This window comes from Channa argus, chromosome 16, assembly GCF_033026475.1.
Source record: "Channa argus isolate prfri chromosome 16, Channa argus male v1.0, whole genome shotgun sequence".
In the NCBI taxonomy this organism is placed as follows: domain Eukaryota; kingdom Metazoa; phylum Chordata; class Actinopteri; order Anabantiformes; family Channidae; genus Channa; species Channa argus.
This window is the reverse complement of record NC_090212.1, coordinates 17,296,458-17,315,849: the sequence shown is the minus strand read 5'-3', so window position 1 is coordinate 17,315,849 and position 19,392 is coordinate 17,296,458. Positions and strand designations below refer to the sequence as shown.

The 19,392-nt window shown below is 40.9% G+C and overlaps 1 protein-coding gene across 5 annotated transcripts; it reads right to left on the bottom strand.

The window, feature by feature from the left end:
• Positions 1-82: 82 nt before the first annotated feature.
• Positions 83-18,763, bottom strand: grm1b (glutamate receptor, metabotropic 1b). Of its 5 annotated transcripts, none has more exons than XM_067479816.1 (11): positions 18,416-18,756; positions 16,525-17,349; positions 14,814-15,063; positions 9,548-9,783; positions 9,265-9,279; positions 8,609-8,620; positions 6,282-6,528; positions 5,573-5,741; positions 4,847-4,973; positions 2,848-3,775; positions 83-2,444 (listed from the first exon to the last, which is right to left on the bottom strand). In XM_067479816.1, exons 2-11 carry the CDS (start codon positions 17,231-17,233, stop codon positions 1,586-1,588), a joined length of 3,552 nt encoding a protein of 1,183 aa, XP_067335917.1. In that variant the 5' UTR covers positions 17,234-17,349; positions 18,416-18,756; the 3' UTR covers positions 83-1,585. The 5 variants fall into 5 exon arrangements, with proteins under 5 accessions (XP_067335917.1, XP_067335918.1, XP_067335920.1 ...); XM_067479820.1 differs by having other exon boundaries at positions 2,159-2,409; positions 18,416-18,763; XM_067479817.1 differs by lacking the exon at positions 8,609-8,620.
• Between the last annotated feature and the right edge of the window lie 629 nt (positions 18,764-19,392).

Here is a 19,392-nt window from a genome sequence, read left to right as displayed (position 1 = left end):
TTGATTTAACACCGCTGATAAAGTAGGGAGCCAAAGAATGTAGAGCCACCTGACATCTCGCTACGAAAAAACCGAGACGAAAGCATAAAAAATATTTAATTTAGTCCAACTACAGAAGTGCCCTTCAAACACTCTACAGGAAATACTTGTTTAAAATGGCAGATTTTATATTGTGTATATATCAGGCTACAAATAGCTTATTCGGAATATTTCAGTAACAGTAGCACTTTATAGCATTAGATAGTTTTTATAGGCTGTTAAATAATATTTAGGAAAGTGATTGATGTACAAAACCAATCCCACAATATAATCACACACAGCTAATGAGTTCTTGTTACTGTACTGCATATAGATTATATCTGAATCCCAAAATATGATACACAATTCATACATTCACAAAACATGTCTATTATCTTACATGAATCTCTGGAATTATGAAACTGGACATTTAATAATAAAACATACAAATTTGAAACTAGTTTAACCTTTTAACATTTCTAGACAGTAGAAATGAGATACATTTACAAAAATGAAAATGTGGCACTTGAACCTCCTCTGCTACATTCGTGACACAGTCGGTGCACTTTCCTGGCAGTACTGTCATTCAAAAATTCACAGGTAGTTTTTATTATGAAAAATCGTGTTGACATATAACCTTTTTCAAATGTCTTTTTCTGCCCTCGTAGCTTAAGGGAATAGTTTGGCATCTTGGGAAGTGCGCTTAATTGTTCTCTACTAAGATTTGGACAACAGGTTGAGGGTGTTTCATCTAAAGGTAAGTATGAAGAGGAAATAGTCCCTATTACGCACTGTTATCATAAGTGATGCTTGAAAAATAAGTTCTCTGGCGGGTCTTGTTACCTCAGATAGCCAGGCAGGCAGTTTTTCCTTCGTTTTCAGTCTTCATGTTTAGCTACAATAAGAAACTGGTTTCTGGCTGAACCGCTGATGTTCATGGACAGATATGAGAGTGATATAAGTCATCTCACCTGCTGAGAATACCTGCAAGAAAATGGCTATTTGCTGCCCAAATTGTCAAAATATTCCTCTAAATATCTTCATTTAGTTTGTTTCCAGAAGAAGCGCAAAACACACACTGTGTAACACAAAACAACATTTGCTCAAAATATGACCATGTTGGTTTGTTTTGCATGACATAGAAATGATACTCATCGTTAAGTTGCTCTGTTTAAACTCATGTGCATCACCTACGTATATCAAATAAATCTATTTGTATTATATTAACTTATAAATATACAGATCGGCCACAGCATTAAAATCACCTGGTCGCGTTAATGTTGTGGCTGCTCTGTGTACGTCGATAATCTTAGTTAACTCTGTCATGAGAACAAAGCCTGTTTTTTTTCTAAAAGCTCATGTCAGCATAGAAAAATTCTTTCACTACTGTCAACAACATCTAAAAGAATTTTCAAATGTGTTTTTCACCCTTATCATGTAAAAGCTACTAAGTTATAGAGTGAAAAATAAGTCCCAGAATGACCTTCGTCTTATATATCATCATGTACAGCACAAGTCATTATGAAGGTGAAATCAGAAAACAACTGGCAATATTTAGCATGTGCCCTCATAGGGTCGAGGAGCTTTGCTTGTAGTCTTTGAGGATGACAGAGGCATATGTCACACTTGGAGGGGTGCACAGAATCGACTCGGACACCGGCGAGTTAGGAAAGGGGCTCACAGGGGGGGCAGCACAATCACGGAAGGGGGAGGGAGGCATTAGCGCCAGAGAGTCCACTGAGGCTAATTTGGCCTCGACTAGGTCTTGAATTTGAGCATTGTTGTACATGTAGCCTTGGAGAAGGCCAAACTGCTCGTTCTCCATCTCCTCCTCTTCTAAAGGGGAGGCAGGCTCCTCATCAAACGGGTCGAGGTGCATGGGCAGGACCGCCTCCTGCTGGATGAGGTGGGCCTGGTGGTACACAGGCCTGCCGCCGCTCATTGCTGCAGACATGCAAATCCTATCACTGAGCACAGGGACGTCACCGTGGAATTTGCCCAGCACCACCTCATCCTTCAGGTGGTCCATGATGACACGTTGGGGGATAATACTGTTTTTTTGTAGGTGCTCAGGGGAACAGAGCTCCACCTCTTCCTCCTCCACCTCCTCCTCATCACCCACTTCTTTTATCAGCCCACAGGCGGGCATTTGCCCAAAGGCCATCATGGGCGGAGTGGCCGGGGGATTGTATCTGACAGGCTCACTCTCATCTTCCTCGGCCACATTGTACAAAGTCTTAGTGCTGTGGTCTGAGTACTCCAGTGCTGTGTTTTGGTAGGTATTAGTTAAGGGTTTGATGACAGCCATCTGATTGGAACCTGCTTCCTGTCTCTTCACATGCACTGACAGTCTGTGCCACATGTGATCCCCTTTTGGAGGATGTCTTGCACCTGGTTCAGACCATGACACAGACTTTCCATTAGAACTATGAACAAAATAAAGATGGCCGTTACTTCACAGGAACCCAGAAAAGTGGAGACAAAAACAACATTTCTGGATCATGTAGAGAATAGACATTTGCAGGTATAATGTTTCTCTGAATACGAGAGCTGAATTCTAGTATTTTATATTGCACGACTGCATTTGGGATCCCATTTCAACTCCCTCAGCACACAGAGATGCTTGTTTTAACCTTAACCAACAGATCAAACGTTAAAATGGCTGTGTGAATTGAGTACTGACCTATATCCATCACACTTTACAACAGCTGATCCTATGAAAGTGAATACAGTGAGACATCAGGTTCCCTTTGAGAGGGAAGTCATGTAAAACCAGCATCCCTGAGGTGCCTCAGGAGCAGGAGTCACAGACTCAGTTAATCAACCTACCTGCCATTTCCCGTGTTCTTCTTCCTCTTGAACATGTTCAACAGGCTGCTGCTTCGGCAGGCAATTTTGCCGTCGCCGACGTGCATGCGCACAGCGTCAGAGGTGGTAAACGCGCTGCGCACGTTTCGCTCCGGTTTGGCAATGATGATGTAGATCTTTGGTGTAAACATACAGCCCAAAGCTACAGTCACACTGAGGCTCACGGAGAAGGATGTAGTGATGATCTTGTAGTTGCTGCCAAAGTAGATTGGCACAAACGCCAACCAAATGATACACGTGGTGTACATGGTGAAGGCGATGTATTTGGCTTCGTTGAAGTTTGCAGGGACATTGCGGGTCTTGAAGGCGTAATAGGTGCAACTCATGATTAGTAAGCCATTGTAGCCCAGTGGTGCTACAACCCCAAGGTTGCTGGTGTTGCAGATCAGGAAGACTTCTCTGATGCTGGGGTATGATTTCATAGGTTCAGGAGGCTCCATGATGATGAGGGTAACCTCCAAGGTGAGTTGGACACTGATCAGGATAGAGGCGATGACCACTTGAGCCCAAGCGCTCATGAACCTCGGTTTTCTAGTGCATATCTTCTTCTTGCTCCCTGCCAGGATTCGGGCAATGCGGTTGGTTTTGGTAACCAGGGCAGAGTAGCACATGGCAGCTGAGAGTCCAACAAGAAGCCTCTGGAGGTAGCAGGAGGCCACAGTGGGATGGGCGATGAGGGTGAAAGGACACAGATATCCCAGGAAGATCCCTGCAAGGATGATGTAGCACAGCTCCCGGCTGGAGGATTTGACCACAGGTGTGTCACGGTACAAAACAAAGATGAAGGTTACAAATGATGTGGCCAGGATGCCCAGGCAGGAGAAGACCACCTGGATAATGGACTCTGGATGGCTCCACTCCAGGTAGCGCAGGGGGATTGGCTCACAGCCTGAAATGGGAAAAAAGCACCAAAAATAAATCCATGGCTACAAATGTACTAAAAGCAAGTCATACAAAATGTATAATTTCAGCATTAGTTTCCTGGATTCTACAGTAAAGTGACTAATTAAAAAGTTATATTTGCATGAAAAGTTTAAATTTTACAAGGCTTTACTGTATGAACACATTGAAAATTAGTCACATACATTTTAGTCAGAAAAAATACAGTAAGTCAGAAAGTAGGTTTTTAGCTCAACTATAAATAAACCCCTTTTTGCTCAGCCATGGCCAGACTGGGTTGCAGCCAGCAGAGAAGGGGGCCAATGCAGCATATAAAAGTAAAACCCTGTGTTTTTCATGGATCCAAGATCTACTTTTTGCTCCATGCTGACACTTTAAATAATACAGTATAATGTACGCTGTTTTATTTATCCATTTATTTATTGTAGAGCACCGGGAGGGTTAAAAAAGTGCACAAGGATCTTTTTTTTTTTTTATCTTTGTGTGTGTGTGTGTGTGTGTGTGTGTGTCTGGCTGACGCCATTAAAAAGTGTTGTGTCTTTGAACAGTGCTGAAGACCTTTGAAAGTGGGCCAGAAGAGTGGTAAGTGAAGTAGGGCTGCTGTCGGGTAAAATGGTGAAGATGATGAATGGCTCTTAGGTGTCATGGGAAAGCAATGAAAATAGGACAGAACAGGTTTATGAAGTAGCCCTGCAAAAATCTTAGCAGGACAAACTGTACAGAGAACAGGTGGTGCAAGGTACAGTGAAAGCTCGGAGGAACTTAACTTTCTACTGTGCCTCAAAGGAGACCAAAGAATCTCGTTTTTATCTCTGAAAGCATCAGTCATGCAGATGGAAGTCGGCCTGTGGCCACTGAAGTAACCTAAATTCACATAAATGTGGATGTAAAACTTGCAGAACAGCAACTTGCTGATATGAGCAAATTAAATGTTGGTGTTTTAAAGCAACCGTTTTCTGTCAGAGATGTAAAATCAGATTATGAATCCAACTTCCATCGGTCAGAAAGAATTGAATTGTGTGATGTCAGCAAACTGACGAGTACAAGAGAGCAAACCCACCTTCCAGTTCTTTGTCAGGCCACCAGCCCAGTTCACATGCATTACATGTGAACTCATCCTGGACATACTCATTGTCTTTGCAGGCGGTGCAGATCCAGCAGCAGCTAACTTCTCCCTTTCTGATCACCTGGTTGGGAAAACATGTAGACAAGTGTAATACTACTTTCCAAGTTTCTAAGTTTCTTTACCCTGACATTACCCACTCTCTGTAAATGTTAAACCATGAATTTATCAAAGAAAGCCTTCATTGATGTTGAACATGATTCTTTTGGATCTAGTTTGGGTAGTACATGAATGCCATTAAACTTCCCCCTGACTTCCCTATATTAAAATATCTCTCTTCTTCTAGCTGAAAAAAGCCTCCAGATGACATCACTTGGAGAACTCTACAGTTCAGTTCCTAGAAAGCAAGTTAAAAATTGGTGAAGTAACGGTGCATTAAATGGACACACATACAGTATGTTAATATGGCATCAGGTCCCATTAAAAAGAAATTTAGACAAATTTGTTTTAAACAAATATTGTTTTTACTTTTATTCACATGGGTTGTGATACGTATTCATGGCATATTCACAGTTACAAACACAAACTTGAAGAGATATTATAAACCCTTTAGAACGTCTTAATAGATTTCAAACATTTAAAGCTATATTCTTAACACATACAAATGCTACTAAAAATACCCAATCACCCAAGTTTCACCATTTTCACCACCCAAATCAATACCTTGATTTCTCCTTTGGAGCAGGGCTCACTGCAGACAGAGCGAACCATGTCACTGCGGTTTATCTGCATCATGTCGTCATCCAGACTGAGCATGCCTTCATGCCAGGAGCCAATGTTGATGTAGTCATAAACGCCGCGCTCGACACGCTGGAAGTTCATAATCTCATACCTGATGGTGAGTTAGAGGAGGACAGGGCTTTACAAGGTTTCACGATTGCTGAAGTAGTTCTAGTTTAGTTTTTCAGGTGCTGATATTTCTGGCTTTGTCCTTACTTCCTTTCAACTCTCTCTGCTTTGCAATACATCCTGCCCACTACAATAAAAGAGACTTTTTCTTGCAGTTGACACATTTTTAGTTGCCAGCTGATAAAAGTAGAAAACTAAAACTAGGCAAGCGAACATCATGCTGTAATATATAATCATATTTAAGAAATAATTTATGATGATAACAAGATCACAGGATAATCTTGTTGGATTCCAGGGTAACAAAGCTCTCTTTGATGTCTTTTTTGAACTGTGAAGTTGTTTTGTTCCTCACAGGTTTTGAGCCAGAGACTTCTAATAGCGGAGATAAATTTGGATCTAAGTTGCGGCATTTTCCTCTGACAGCTGTATGAAGCTTCTGTAATTACAGTGATTGGACTGAAAACATCACTGATTTAGAGGAGATCTATAAAGAAGAGCATAAAGGAAGTAGGGTCTACAATACCTCCCAGGTGAGTCCCCGTTCTCGTCGAACCAAATGTCCTCTCCGGAAACACCCGTGAACGACGTCTTGAGCAGAAAGTCCAGTAAGTGGCTCCCATCGACAGGCTTCATGGCGTCGCACAGCCCCAAATGGCCAGGGCAGAGGTGAGAGTGCATGTCGTGCAGCCCATACGCCATGGCGTAGATGGCGTTGATGACAAAGCCCATCTTGCTGTCTTGAACAAAGTTGTCCTCCAGACTTTCATAACCTGCCCACACATGAGAGAATGTTTAGGAGTCACCTCCAGGATGATTGTAAACAGGAAAACAACCTTACGGGAGGCGCTTCATTGCTGCAAGCAGTAGCACAGTATGTGTCCTAGAGGTTTTCTCTACATTTCGGATGTACTGGACAGGTGTTTCTAGCATGATGGAACATATTACAAAGGAGTGATAGGGTGCTCACAGATGCATTCTTGCAGTTATTCTCTGAATGCAGGCAGCAAGCTACATGCCCCTCTAGAAGACCACTTTAAAAGACCTAAAAGCCTCAGAAAATGGCTTGGAAAAAAAGCCTCTTGTTACCATGGCAAGTCTCTCCATTTTTGCATACGCGAGTCGGGATTCAATCAGCCAGAATCGCTCTAAAACACTGTGCCACTGACATTGTGCCTCCTCGAGCAGAAAAATAAAATCAACTCTTTGGATCTGTTGCCTTCTGTTAGTATTGTTTTTTTTTTTCCCCCCCTTAAACAAACACGATGAGTGAATGAGACGAAAATGATTCATATTTGGATACAAACAGTGGGGATGTTCAAACACACCCTATCAGTTCAGTGTAATGCAAGCTGGAAGCAGAGTGAGCATGTTATTTATTCAGCACTGCGTTAAAGTTAATGTCAGCTTAGGGTTTTTACACCATGCATTCAATCCATTTTTCCTGGCAACCATGATCATTTTTATACCTTCTATACCCTTGGTGAAAAGCATTGCTCGCCAGACCACATTGCTCTCATATAAAATCAAAATAAATCCCCTGAGCCTCTTCCAAAATACCCATTTAATATTTTCTGCACAACATGTAGAATATAATGTAGCAACTGATAATGTATATTACACAGCTTTTTTTCCCTTAGAAGTAAATATGTGACATCAGATGACAGTATAATAATTCTGTAAGATGATCTGAATTACACTGACTGCATTTAAACATACGCGCTATCTGCCCTTCACTATCCTTAGTTTCAAGTCAAATTGTGATGTATTATTTATTTTACTTCATTATTATATACAAGAATTCTGAATTACCCATTATGATACACATGTACAGTATTTTTAATTTATCTTTGTGATGACCTCTGCAGTTCTATGCATATAGTTCAAGCAAACACTTTGACTCTTTTCTCAGTGCAATAATCAGCCAGCAGCATTACTGCAAAATTGTATTTGATCCTCACTGCTGTTGCACATTCCTTTGTATGATGTTCAGATTTTGTATAATAAAATAACAAATGTGAGAATTTTCAGTTGTAGTAGAGGCATCCACTCTCTATGTGTGTGTTGTACTTACATAACCTATCAGTAAATTTACCTTTTGCTGCCTATTGCTATTTTCTAAGAGTGTACATGAGGCTTACAGTCCATTTCAGCACCACCCATTGTTGTCTGCTTGTGTCACCTTATGTTAAATCAAGTAATGACCATTATTAACTGCCTGCGCAAACAGACACACAGTCAGTGAATTCAGTTGGGTCGCAGCTGCATAAGTGTCCGATGGGAACTGCTGGTGATGACCTAGTTTAACAGGTTCTTGGTGTTGACGCTCGCCTCGCTCACTGAGCGAACCGAGCTGTAAGAGCTTCTGTCATGATGCAACTACGTCATGAGGCTATAGCATGCAAGCAGAGGAACTACTCCTGCACGTCAGGGTTAGTGAGCCGAGTGACAATTGCACCTTCTGTTACATCAAATAAAAACAAAACCTAACAGATTTTTTTTTCTAATGCAAAGTGGCGTCACTATTTATGTGGCTCCATGCATCTTAAGCCAGATCAGCAGGTTACCATCTCACTCAAATGTTATTGGGCTGTTTAAGGGCGCGAGAGCACAAAGTGAGAGCCAATCGTTGGGCTCTAATAGCAAATTGTAACATCTTAAAACAAATTAAAACATCCCAATAGCTTCATATATTAGAGGTCAACTGAGATTAATTGTAAATCTAAGTAATGAAGACTACCAGCAAGTCATTTAAAGTGTCCCAACATGAAAATAAAACTTAATTTCAGTCAACCTCTATGTATATTTCTAAAGTGAGGAGCAGTAGGAGTCCATTCAGAGGGATTCACTCACCATCCTGGAGTTCTACACCAACACAATACATAGAAATAATAAATAAAATGAAATACAATGAAAGTGACAAGACAACAAACAATAACTCTATCTCTAATTATGAGCCAGTAATAAATATTCTAACAACTGGCTTTAAAGCATGATGCTTTGCAGAAATTCACCAAAGCTATGAGCTGTGTGCACAATAACAAAACAGAGGTTCTGTTTTTATAAAAAAAAAAAAAGGAAATGTGCAAATGCTGCAAAGGAAAAAAAGATTAAAATAATTGCAGAAAGAAAGTTGCAATAGCCAAAAATAGTTCACAGAAGAGTCTTGAGAGCTGTTAACTGAAGAGTAAAAGAATGGTGTCATTTTCTTGCAGCATGCATCATTTTATATTTACGTTTCTTAATAAAAATTAATAATTTTATATTGCTTGTTTTTTAAGAAACATAGTATTAGTAAGTAGAGAAGTGGTAGTAATATTCTCATTCACCACATAACTTGTAATTAAAAACGTAAATATATGACAGTGTATTAAAAAAGGAAATATGTATGAGCCATGTGTAAAATTATATTCCAGAAACATGCTTGTTGAGCATTGTTTCAAAAAAACCAATAAGTTAAGCTAATGCATTTACTTTGTTCCTTTGCAAAAGAAAAGGGTTTAATTTACCTAGGTCATCTTCTTCTGTAAAGCCAAGTGTCACAGAAATGAACAATATAAAAAAATATGTGTTATTGGATTGACTTAAAGAGAATTCTACCCTCTGGCAGTTCAATTTATTATTAAAGACTGTGTTCCAGTTCTCGGGGTCTTCTGGCATTGTCCTCCGGGCACTGCACACATCACAACAGTTTAGAAAGACAAGCCGATGTGCACACTGGCGTAAAAATCGAAACCAGAAAAAAACTGCAAGAACCTTTATACGATCCTGACCAGTTCTTCAGCTACGTACCTGAGCAGTTTCGTGCATAGTTCAAGTTTTCTTGCGGGTGTCCGGGGAGGCGACACTGAAAGCGGTACTGCCAGAACTCTGGGAACCACGGGTTGCGGGTATTGGTGCTGAGCCTGAGCTTCAGGAAGTACTCGTTGAAGGAGGAGACCTCTTCAGAGTGCAGCTTCACAGTGATGCCGCCCACAGCCTCCTGTTCATAGCCCTCCACCACCTCAAATCGGTCTGCCCAGCCATCACTGCAGAGAGGAAAGCACCACATTTACAAACACAGGAAATGGTCGTAGTTTATGTGTCTGACCTTCACAAATCCCAGATGGACATTTAAGTACAATTCACTGTTTGATGATTGCATACTTATTTGTACTGTACGATAGTACAGTTGTACTTATTTGAATTGTTGATTTTCTCTTTAATTATAGACAATTTTAGTTTTTATACTGCACAAAACTTTTTGCCGCACATTTTTCTTGAGCTGTAACATGGAAGCGTCCCCAACACAATTTTCACCAGCCTCAAACAGTCAAAGACAAATTACTGAATGTTTCCTGCACCTACTTCAAACGGTACAGTAGTAATCATCAAAGCATTTTTATTGGCAAAATAAACAAATCTTTTCTATCTGACTAATCTCCTGTAACTATGACCAAAAATCTGAATTTGTGGCAGATCAGAGATGCTCTTCACTTTGAGAATTCCACAGACCTTGAGCGTAACAATCATGGGGATTATTCGCTGTGTTGCTTTTCCGGAAAAAGAGCATCTCAACTCAGGCCAAGTCAAAGACTCTTGGTCTCTGTAATACAGCTCTTATTGGGCACTGGAGAGGGTATGAAGTTTTGATGCAACAGCTACAAGTAGAGGTGGAGGCATTATGTTTTCCGGTTGTCTGTTTGTCCCATTCTCACTAAATCTCTGGGACACATTTCTCTGGGAATTTTAATGAAACTGCCACAAATGTCTACGTGGATGCAAGGATGAACTGTTTTGATTTTAAGGGTTAAAGATCAAATTTCAAGGTGCCTTGAGAGAATTTCATTACACCTGGCACAATAAACCACTTGGACTAAACCACTTTTGATTTAAAATCTCATAACAAATATCTGGCAATAAATATCACAATGTTGTCTGCTGCTATTGTTCTGTGACAGTTGTCTCTGAAGCTACATGCAGCCGCATAAACAAGGCTCTGACTAAATCCTGCAGGAGCCTTCTCCCTTTTGTTTCCCTGACGTTGTTTTCCTTTCAGCCTCCCCAGTGAGGGGCGTGGAGTGCTCACTGTACTTGCCGAAAGTAGAAAAAAAAAAGTCCACAGACACAGTCACAAGTCGAATGAGAATTCACAGATTAGTAGTGAAGCAGACAATCTGTCCCGAAGAAACACAAGCTCCCACCCTCATGCTCAGACTCTGACCCTTAAGTGTGATTTTCTGTCTGCACTGGTCATAGTTTGTGTTTATAGTTTACAAGCTCTGCAATTTGAAAGTCAATTCTTTGTTTAATCCTCTCACACAGCTTGTGTTTGACACTTCAAAAACAGCCGGCCTTCATTTGAGTTGCAAATCCTGTTTGTTTATTTTTCAAGCCGCATTATTGCAGCGTGTGATCAAATGTGTGATGCATATACACCGATCACCCACAACACTAAAACCACCAGGTTGCATTTTAATGTAATAGCTGATCAATGCAGTTGCATGAAAAAGGAGGATGAAAACAAGGAATATGGAGGTTTTGATTAGAAACTCAAAGCAGCTCCCTATGCACAATAGTAAAGTAAAACCTTAGAATTATTATATTGCACGAAAGAAGGGAGCCCAGATGTTAGAACTCGTCTCTGTTTCCTCTCTCCTCTGGGTGTAATATTGGAGAGTTAAACCTGACCAGCTATGTCAAATTAATTACAAAGACATAATTTGGAGCCCTGATAAAGACCACGACACATGAACACATCACACCAGCTTTCAGGTCTTTTTAGTGCAGCGTGTCAGAGTTCAAGTTCAAATTACTTGTTAACAAACTGTCAATGTTTTACCATATGATCTTTTTCTTTTATTTCCATAGTCTTCTGGAACCTGTTTCCATACATGTTTTATTAATATCACCATAACATAATTTATAAATTATTTAGAGACGAGCTGAGAGAATCAGAGGGAAATGCGGCAAATGCAATATCTTGTTTGTCTGTAGAAAAAATGTTTTAGGTAATGAGTTATTAGTATTTCCAAGAACTGACCATAAAAACACAAAAATGTGTTGGATTGAAATCTTCTTTCTATGTGATTACTGGACGTAAAATCATGAACCTTTTGTTTACAACAGGGATTATCGCTGATTATCACTACACAGCTGTGTTTGTGCTGCAAAAAACCAATGCATAAATGTGAAGAAAAGATTTACAAGGACCTAAATAGTAAATTTCATGCAGAATCCAGGGGGTTAAAGCATTGCTGTATGTACTGCACTACGAACTGCCTTTTGGCCATTTTCATTCTTTTCATAAGGCATGACAACTCAATCATACTGCAACTTCAAAGTCGAAGTGATAGAACCCGAGCATGTGCAGGATTCACCACATGAAAAACATTTTTTTTTTTTTTTAGCAATGAAAGTGGGCCAGGCTTTTATGGTTTATGCGTCTTCAAAGGGATCAGGTGCATTGGCATAACATTTACAGATATTCATGTAATTCTGAGGAGGACTTGTAATAACTGGATGACATTTTTTTCATGCAGCAAAACCAACATCATTCCAATCAACCTTTAATACTTTTATGTAATAATTTTGTGTTCACAAAAAGAGAAACGCGGTGTATAAGAAACCAAACAGCCTCAACACAAGAGAATGGCCCAGCACAGCGGAAGCAACACCTCAGGACCAGAATCAGCAGTGTGCCTACACCTGAAGGACAAAGGACGATCTTTCGAGGATGACGATGTACAAACAGCTTAGGGTCGTAATCGTTATATCTTGATGACTCCACCATGTTCCCACCTCCCACCTTAACGAGCCTATTCAAGACAGGGTGGAACAAGGACCTTCTCTGGAGAATATAACTGGGCTCCCTATCCACCTCATTCAGACTAAAGATGCTGCTTGGATAAGTGGCTAAACGTTTCTAACCAAAGACAAAGAAGTTCAGTTGGCATGACTCAATCTTCGGGGAATTTGTCCCTTCTACAACCCACACTTGATTTGTGAGACCAAAGACAGCAGCATGTTTGGCTTGGCTGCCACTTCAAGAATGAAATGACAATGGCTGTTTGGTGTGACAGCATCAACAGTACCTGGCCATCTGTTTCTCAGCGTCACATTCCCCCCAGTCCAACACTCTGAGTGCCAAAATCCTACAGCTCTGACGTCAACACACGCACATAATGCACAAATCTGATATTCAACATTTATGAATCATTTAAGTGAAGACACAGAGGGATTATTGAAATCAACATTATGGAAAGTCCATAAAAAAAGAAATGGGAATTAGGAAATAACTCATCTTGGGGGAGGAGATTTTCAAAGCCAAGTAGATCAGGTTAAGAGTCACATGTCGGCAAGCTTTCTATCAAACACAGGATGATAAAACCGATATAATCTTTTATCATTTTCAAGGCAATGGGAGCTCCACTTGACAGTTGATGAAATAAGCTGTCTGTTTATTTGAACTGTGCAGGATCTGCGGTTTGAAAGCAGCCATCGCCTTCAGCCTCCACGCAGGAGAAGATGGGTGGCTGATGACCAGCACCTCAGGCCTTTTAAATGGCCCCTCATACAGGTCTGCGTTCACTTACTGCACTGCTCTAAAAAACCTCTTCCTTTTTAAGTAGTCTCCTTGACCCAGAAAGAAAACACACACACACACACACACACATACACGCAAACACACACATGCACACTCTACCAAGCTGATACCTTCTTATCTTCCACAGGGAGTAGTACCAGTGCAAATATAAGTAGAAGTGATATATTTCATTTTTTGGGCTGCAGGAAGGGCGTCTGACTCCTTCTCATCAGCCTCTGTGAATACAGCTGCCACACATGAACTGCTCTCATTAATTTAATCGTGGCAAGTTTGTCTCATAGCCTCATTTCAGGTGCTTCCACAGGACTGCAGCTGAGCAGACACTCCGCGAAGAAGAACTGTCTGGCGTAAGTGATTATATGAGCTTTGATGTTGACTACGCCACATTCCCCAGCTTATGCTGGAGGTGCTGTCCCATATTAGCCCATCCCGCCTGTGATCTGAGACACAGAGTGAAACTCGCATGGATGCATTATTCATTACTCAGAGACACAAAGCATCTTCTGCTTTTAGAGGAACACTATATTTTGGTTCCATATGAATTTGAGTACCCTCCATACTGAGCAAAGAATATTAAATGATCATCTTAGTATGTATGTTTCAATGTGTTGAAGCACAATTAGTTTCTCAAACTTTGACCTCTACAGAGGTCATTGTCGCAGCCTTCTCATACGACTCAGGAACCATTTGTTGAAATAGTGCCGCCACATAGGGAAGCATGGATTTGTTGTGATTGCAGCCCTTTTGGTTTCAGACAACAAAATGGCACATATGATTCCTTACAATGGAGCCAAAATGATGCCAGCTTTACACTCGTCTTCTGCTTTAACCATTTAAAACCGCAAGATCAAGCTGTGCAAACAGGCCAGCTTGCTTAGGCATAGGCACAAAAATGGAATAGGTTAGGTTAGGGCTGGGCACTAAATAAAGATGTTAAAGTCAAGTCACACATAGAACAATAACTGAACTCCTGCGTGAAAGCCCCGTATTTTGTGACCTACGTTTTATTACTAAACAGTCTTTTCATGAAAAAAACTTTGTTTTACAGTTTTTGCCATTTCAACATAGGGGGATGCAAACTTTTTTCGCTCAACTGTACCAATGTAGCAGAATGTGCTGCAGTTTTGGGTTTTTAAGGTCATCATTGAACTTTCAATCATATTTTGGATCAAGTGTTAACAGCTGATGTTAATTTCAGCTGCTCTAACTCAGTCTGAAGACAGTGTGGCATGTTTGAAATCTCCAGAAAAGCAACTGCGTAATTAGTATTTGCGAGCTAGTTGCCATGAGTTATTCTGAAGAAAGATCTGGTGTCAGGGGAAAATGTGAAAATGTTTTAGCAAATGTTTAGGGTTCCACCTCATTCAGGTCATTCATTCATCATCTTGAAAAAAAGAACAACTTGTGTGATTTTTATCTAGACAAACATGACAAAGCCTAGAGCCCTCGTGGTGAAAACAGTCTCCAACCAACCTGCCAATTAGGAGGAACTCTTCGGCTACTCCGAGCCGCCTCATGGCCATGAGAAGCCCTCGCACTGTCATGCCTTCGCAGAAGCAGACAACAACTCTGGCTTTGGGCAGACGTTCCCGCAGTTTCCTCAGCAGCCTGTCGAAGTGCTTCTCCCCAGCGTTGCTGTAGATCTTGTCAGACTGGGCGATGCAGAGGCCTTCCTGCGAGGCGAGCTCTTTGAACACCTCCATCCCTCGTTCTCCGTAGTTACCTAAGGAGGTGGAGAGAAGCTGTCAGCTGGTTTTAATGCACGTGGGGAATGTAAAGATTGGACTCTGCTTGATAGCTTACCGTATTACAAACAGTTATTGTTCATGTTAAATGTGTTTTCGTCTAGTAGTTGTCGGGCTGTGCTAGTCTTTCGTTAAGCTTCCCATCATTACATTTTTTATGGCATCATGAGCAGCATGACTGGACCAAAACGGGTGAAGGTGACTTCAGCAGCACTGAGGATGAGTTGCGGATTTATGTCTTTTAGGCTGTGTGTTTAGAGGTTCAAAGAGCTTTATATTAAGGCTTTTTCCCATATGTCAATCGTACTTTAAGGCTTGCCCAACTCCTCCTAAACGCTCACATTCACAGTCTCGCATTCCCTCTGTAACAAACAGGAGACAGATTTGCAAGAGCTACATTGTGAGTACTCCAGGTATTCATGTCTGACACCTCTTAATATAATCTGCCTCCAAATGTTACCTTAATTTTTTTAACACGTACACAAAACTAGAGCAAAAGTCTGTGTGACTAAAGTGATAAAAAGTTGTGAAAAAGCTGCCTTTGACAGTGCCACTGCTGCATGTGCAGGGCACAAATGAAAACCTCTGCACTAATTAAATGCAGGTTGCAACTGGCTGCAACTAGTAATTATTGTCATTGTAGATGAACATTGCCATTATTTTCTTAATTTATCGATTTATCTTTTTTGTCCATACAGTTCAAAATAGTAAAATATATCTTGAGTTCATAGACAACCTATGAGAAAATGGGCCCACCCCATCCAAACAGACTCAAATTTCAGTCTGTTTGTGGCAATTTTATTTATTTTGGGGTGTTTTATTTCGGTATTTGTTCATTTTGTGTTTGTTTGTTGTCATTCTATGGAATAGTTTTATGTTGTATTTGAGACATTTTAGAAGCAACAGTAACTTCTGAGGCTCTGGGACTTTTACGCAGCCATATCAGCCAATCTATACAGTACATCTTGGAAGCTGAAACAAGATGTTGTGTTTTGGCCATTCGGCTGAGAAATGACTCAATCAATCAATCAATCAATCATCAGTATTCAACTTTGTGTTGATCAACTAATCCCAGGACTAATAGTTTGTAGGTCTGACCATAGGGACCACAGCTGTCTGCAGCCACCTGGTGTTAGAACAGCAGTCTGCGCACCCTCATGCACAACCTAAAAAACTATTACTACGATAAACAATAAAATACAGTACCTTTGTATTGATTCAATTAGTGCCGAGAGATAACTTAATGATGTTATCGTGATGTTGTCATGGATACGAGAAGGAGGTGTGTGGTTTGGAAGATGCGGGTTTTCCCATACCGTGGAGGCAAGGATGGTCTACTGAAAGAAGCAACTTAGCCCCTGAGCTTCAATTTTTACCTTAAAAGTTTGAGCTCCCTCACTTAATGGATGCCTAACGCTAAAAAGAGAAAGGTGTCTTACCCTCTGTGTGAACTGCAGACACGTAGGTCCAGTTGTATCGTTTGATAATGTCCAAGAGGGCCCTGGCTTGGAGGGTGTCTGAGGGCACGACCCTGAGGAAATACTTAAATAAGGTCTTGTCACTGAGATCAATACTGGTTGCGGAATAAGCAATCTGTGGGATGTTGAATAGCTGGAGGAGATTTTGGACTTGAATTGCAACTGAGCTGGACCCAGGTCCAATGACCCCCGCAATGGGTTTCTTGGTTGGTGGCGGCTGACTGGAAGGAACCCCTTCAATGCACCACCTGGACCCGTCCTTGTCGTCCCGGATGGAGATCAGTGAGTCTCGTATGAACTCGATACTCTGCTCCAGAGCCACAGAGGAATGCCAGCAGGAGTCCCTGATCTCACAGCCCAGGGTAATGTTGGGCAACAGGTTGGGATCTGAGTTAATCCGATCCAGGGTGTAGAACATGGCTTCCACTCTCTGGATGCCATACTGCTCGCGAACTTCGCCGCATTTCCTGTCCGCCACCTTCTCCGCTGAGGGCTGGTGGTGAACAGAGAAAAGGGCTCCGATTATAATATCCCCGTCCATCCTCGCCACCGGGCGAGAACTTGGAACCACTGACCTCTCATATTTGCCTTTGGACAACACAAATCCCTCAAACAGTAAAATAGGCAAGGACAAAATGCTTATGGCAGTCAGGAAAATCATATTTAACATTGTGCCACAGCTGCTGAATGTAGAATCATGTCCACCTGGTCATTATGGAGGTCCACCAGTCCTCGTTTAGATAAAACCCCAATGAACTCAGCTGCCTCTCCCTCAGTGTTTTCACCCTGTGTGGGAGAAAAGGAGAATTCTTTCTGTTCCATCTCCCCAAACATGAAGAGCTGCTTTTCTTTCTTTTGTGCGTTATATTGAACCGATATTTCTTAATGGTTTTAGTATTCGTGAAAAACAAAAACCAAACAATTAATTTGAAATGTCATATCATGCTCACTCAGTGAAGAAAATAATTTGTGCCCCTGGGGCAAAAATGCCTTCTTGGGCCATGTACAAGCACCACTGATGAATTTGATGACTATTTTGTTGAACTAAAACAGCAAACAATTAATCAATTATCAAACAAAATAACTCCCCGATGTCGGATTATTATGTCTGAAAATAACTGTCAGTTGAAATCTCACAATTCTATTAGGAACTAATACCAAGGTATTCACACAGAATATAATAAAAAGAAACTACTTTTTAAAACTGAAGTTTCACACATGGTTCCTTACAAGACTGAAGACTTGTCTTCCAATTATGTAGATCCAAATAATGTACTGTAAACTGTTCGGGGTGCTGGGCAGTTGTCTGCAGCTGGTAAACCAGCCTTTGATTCAGCACTTTATGTTTCATTCACTTTATTCCTAACTGATGTGTCATTAAACCACATAACACTCTAGAATGTTAAACTGGCCGCAGCACATCAAAACCAGCAAATGTCTGAAAGTGCATTTGCTATGAAGTGAGTTATTTTGTTATTGTTATTATAGTGTTATTTGAAGTAATCTCTACAATAGAGAAACCGTTTCAGCACCACGGACAGCTGCCTCTTTTACAGTTGAGGGGCTCAGCTGATTCTCAATTTCAACCTGCGACGGTTCCTTCAACTTTTACCACCCAAGCCCTCATTCACGCAACACAGGATTGTGCTCTGTCGGAATCGTCCTGTGACAGGCGACTCGAGCTCTCGAATTACAGCAACACGGTGTCATTTACGGGTCAACATTTTCAGTATTGTCACCCACATGCATCCCAATTAGAGCAGGAAGCCTAATTGACAGTCGGACGGGAAAACACGCCCTTTTTAAGTCTGTGTCTGCAAAACACCGCATTTAATAGCGTGACTTCACCTACCTGCAGCAGGCAGCTCGGGACATAGCGGGTCCGTGTCTCTTCTGAAGCAGCCAGACGGGACTCACCTCCTCTGCCGAGACAAACACTGTGGGACTGATTCTCTCTCTCTGTCCCTCTCCGCACCGATCATGAGGTGCCCCCTTCTTCTCCTCTTCCTCACTGCATCTTGAAAGCGGGTCACACTTACTGCAGTGTCCCTGATTTGAAGTCACAGTTTAGACACACTAACGTCTCTGGCAGTGATACGTCGATAAATGATATTTACTTTGAAAATATTTAAATATATATAGACAGATATATAGCCATATATGAAAAGAAGATTATCAGAAAAATAAATGATAAAAGTGCCGAATTTCTGTGAAGTGGGAGACTGTTTATCCCCCCAGTGAACATTTTACAGACATTGGTCAAACTTCTAATAAATTCGTCCTTCGGCGTCGTTTCTGACACTGACAGATGTGATGCACTTGCAATTCACGCTGCAGCAACAATAATATCAAACTCTGCTGCCACCACGTGCCTCATGTGAAGTACTACGACTGCGGTTTAAAAATGGTAATGAAACCTTATCCACCATTCCGGACTATCATTTGTTTCTCACGGGAGCTGCTCTACTGTTCTTGAGAATGAAATACTCAATGCATGAATAAAATTTACAACTGCACAAGTTTGTAGCATGAGTTGAGGCCGGAATTATTTCAATTTTCAGACTTTATTCTGAGATCGTTGTAAAATAAAACATTCATGTGTTCTTGTGAAACTTTCCTTTGACCAGGCCCCAAACATCCTGGTTAATGTTTGTTTGAGTAAAGAAACATAAGAAATAAACTACACCCCCAATCCACAAAGGACAATTACTTCAAAACAAAAAGTAAAATACGTAAAAAATCAGATTTAATTCTAAATATGTTCAAAGAATATTGATTAATAAACTGCCTTTATTTTTTCTCCCTTATTGATCAAATATGAACCTTTTT

Coding starts and splice junctions, on each gene's coding strand:
- grm1b (XM_067479816.1), bottom strand. CDS start 17,233: ATGTTAAATATGATTTTCCTGACTGCCATAAGCATTTTGTCCTTGCCT. Junction 15,064..16,524: donor GTCTGCAGTTCACACAGAGG/GTAAGACACCTT, acceptor CCACCTCCTTAG/GTAACTACGGAGAACGAGGG. Junction 5,742..6,281: donor AACGGGGACTCACCTGGGAG/GTATTGTAGACC, acceptor ACTCACCATCAG/GTATGAGATTATGAACTTCC.